The sequence below is a fragment of the Eurypyga helias genome, unplaced genomic scaffold, assembly GCF_000690775.1.
Source record: "Eurypyga helias isolate BGI_N326 unplaced genomic scaffold, ASM69077v1 scaffold9669, whole genome shotgun sequence".
Lineage (NCBI taxonomy): Eukaryota > Metazoa > Chordata > Aves > Eurypygiformes > Eurypygidae > Eurypyga > Eurypyga helias.
The window spans coordinates 1,113-3,228 of NW_010271371.1; the positions used below are offsets into that span (position 1 = coordinate 1,113).

At 54.2% G+C, this 2,116-nt stretch overlaps 1 protein-coding gene across 1 annotated transcript in view; it reads left to right on the forward strand.

Annotated features, from left to right (window-relative positions):
* The window catches only part of CRYGN (crystallin, gamma N), a 7,863-nt gene that overhangs the window by 239 nt on the left and 5,508 nt on the right, over positions 1 to 2,116 (forward strand). Inside the window, exon 2 of the mRNA XM_010158789.1 lies at positions 223 to 471. Coding sequence (XP_010157091.1) covers positions 223 to 471 — 249 coding nt within the window. The remainder of the gene's footprint in view (positions 1 to 222; positions 472 to 2,116) is intronic.

A 2,116-nucleotide genomic window follows, 5' to 3' on the forward strand; every position in this document is an offset into this window, starting at 1 on the left:
GAGCAGGCACAAGACGGAGAAGTGTCGTAAACGCGGGATGCATTGCATTCCCAGAAAAACAAATGCAGCTCTTAGGGAGAAATGCCAGTGATGCTGTGCTCCTCTTGCTGGAAAGCAGTTAAAAAAACCCCAAACTCCCCTAAAATGATCTGTCTGCTCGAAACTGGGGTCTGGCCGTGTCGCTGCTCCTCATGGCGGGCCCGTTCTCCTCCATCTCCCCAGATCACCTTCTACGAAGGCAAATGCTTCACGGGCAGAAAACTGGACGTCTGCGGCAGCTGCGGCAGCTTCCAGGACCGAGGTTTCCTCAACCGGGTCAACTCCATCTGCGTCCAGAGCGGAGCTTGGGTCTGCTTCGACCACCCCGACTTCCGCGGGCAGCAGTACATCCTGGAGCACGGCGAGTACCCCGACTTCTACCGCTGGAACGGCCGCAGTGACCACCTGGGCTCCTGCCGGCCCGTCGGGATGGTGAGTGGATGCCGCGGGCTCTCCCGGATGGAGAGCTGGTGGGATGGAACTGCCGTTGGGCTTTATTTCTGTGAGCCCCATGAACTGGTGTAATAAAAATCTGTGCTTTTTAGAAATAGTACATCCTGTTGAGAAGGAAAGAGTCTCCCAGGGAAGGTTTGTCAGCCCTTGGAAGGGTCTGCGCAGGCCACAAAGCCGAGTCGTGGTTTCCCGTGCCTCCCGGATGGGAGAAAACACATGGCCTTCCTCCCGCAGCACCAAGTGCAGCGGCTTTAGTGGGATGGGATTTTCCCATGTATTTTCAGATGAGGTGGCAAGGTCCTGCCAGCGTCATGTACTTTTCCTTTTTAACGTGAGTCACTATGAAATTCTCATGGGGGAATCACAGAATGGTTTGGGTTGGAAGGGACCTTAAAGACCATCTAGTTCCAACCCCCCTGCCATGGGCAGGGACACCTTCCACTAGACCAGGTTGCTCCAAGCCTCATCCAGCCTGGCCTTGGACACTTCCAGGGATGGGGCATTAAGAAGGAGGGTCATGGCCAAGTTGAGCTGCGGTAGCCCGGTCTCCCTTTGTACCTGGAGGGGGAGCAGCCAGCCCGAGGGCTTTCTGGCTGGGCGGCTCCTAGCAAATTTTAGCTGAATTCTCTGCTGTTGCACAAAAAAAGCCTCAAAAAAACCCCACAGTAATCCTAAACTAAACCCACTTTTTTTCCCGCTGCCCAGGGGAACGTTTAATCGGGAAGATTAGAAAGTAGCAAAGAAAAATGAATCTGGGTTAGGGCTTTCCATTCAACTCTCCTATCGACTATCGACTTTTCCATTCGACTCATGAACCCCGGGACAATGACGGACCCACTTGGAGCTGGTGGGGTTTCTCGCTGGTCCCGAAGCTGCTTTCCAGCACAGCACCAGGCTTGTTTTGGTCTGTTATGTCCTTCCCAAGCAGACCATATGCGGAGGGATGCTGGGCCTCGGGCCCTGGAGCCCAGCCGGCACAAGGACATGCTCCTCCCTCCCTGGCCCACGATTTTCCCTGGGAGATGCCGGCGAGCGATCGAGGCATTTCTGCAGCGCAGATTGCCGGAGGAATGTTTGCTCAGGCACGGTATCCGCTCGGCTGCCCGGCAGAAACCTGCTGCAGGGTTTGGCATCACAGCCCAGCTTTCTTGTGCACTGACGTTGTTTAGTTGAAAAATGCCTTTAGGTATTCTTTGAATTTAGCTTAAAAATATCCTTTCGGCTCGCTCTGTCCCACATAGCTCTGCCCCAGGCGGCAGAAATCTCCCCCAAGGAATTTATGCCGTGTCACTCTCAGGGGCTCACACAGCCACGATGATGCTGGGAAGGTTTCTTTTTCTCTCCTCTTAATTTTTTCCTTAAAGGCAGGCACAAAAGCTCCCACCAGGACCCACAGCTACGCGTGGAAGTGGAGCCAATACAGATTAGTTTAGGGGAATAGTCTAACATCTTGGTACATGCTGGATGCTTATCCTTTTTTGCCGTGTGACTGCATGGAGGGGCAGGGGCTGCAGCTGATGCTCTATTTGGGATGGAGGGTTTGTGGGCTGGTGGGGGGGTCTGCAGATGGGAGAGGGGCTACGTGAGCCTGAGCACACAGATATTTGTCTGATAAAAGCCAGGG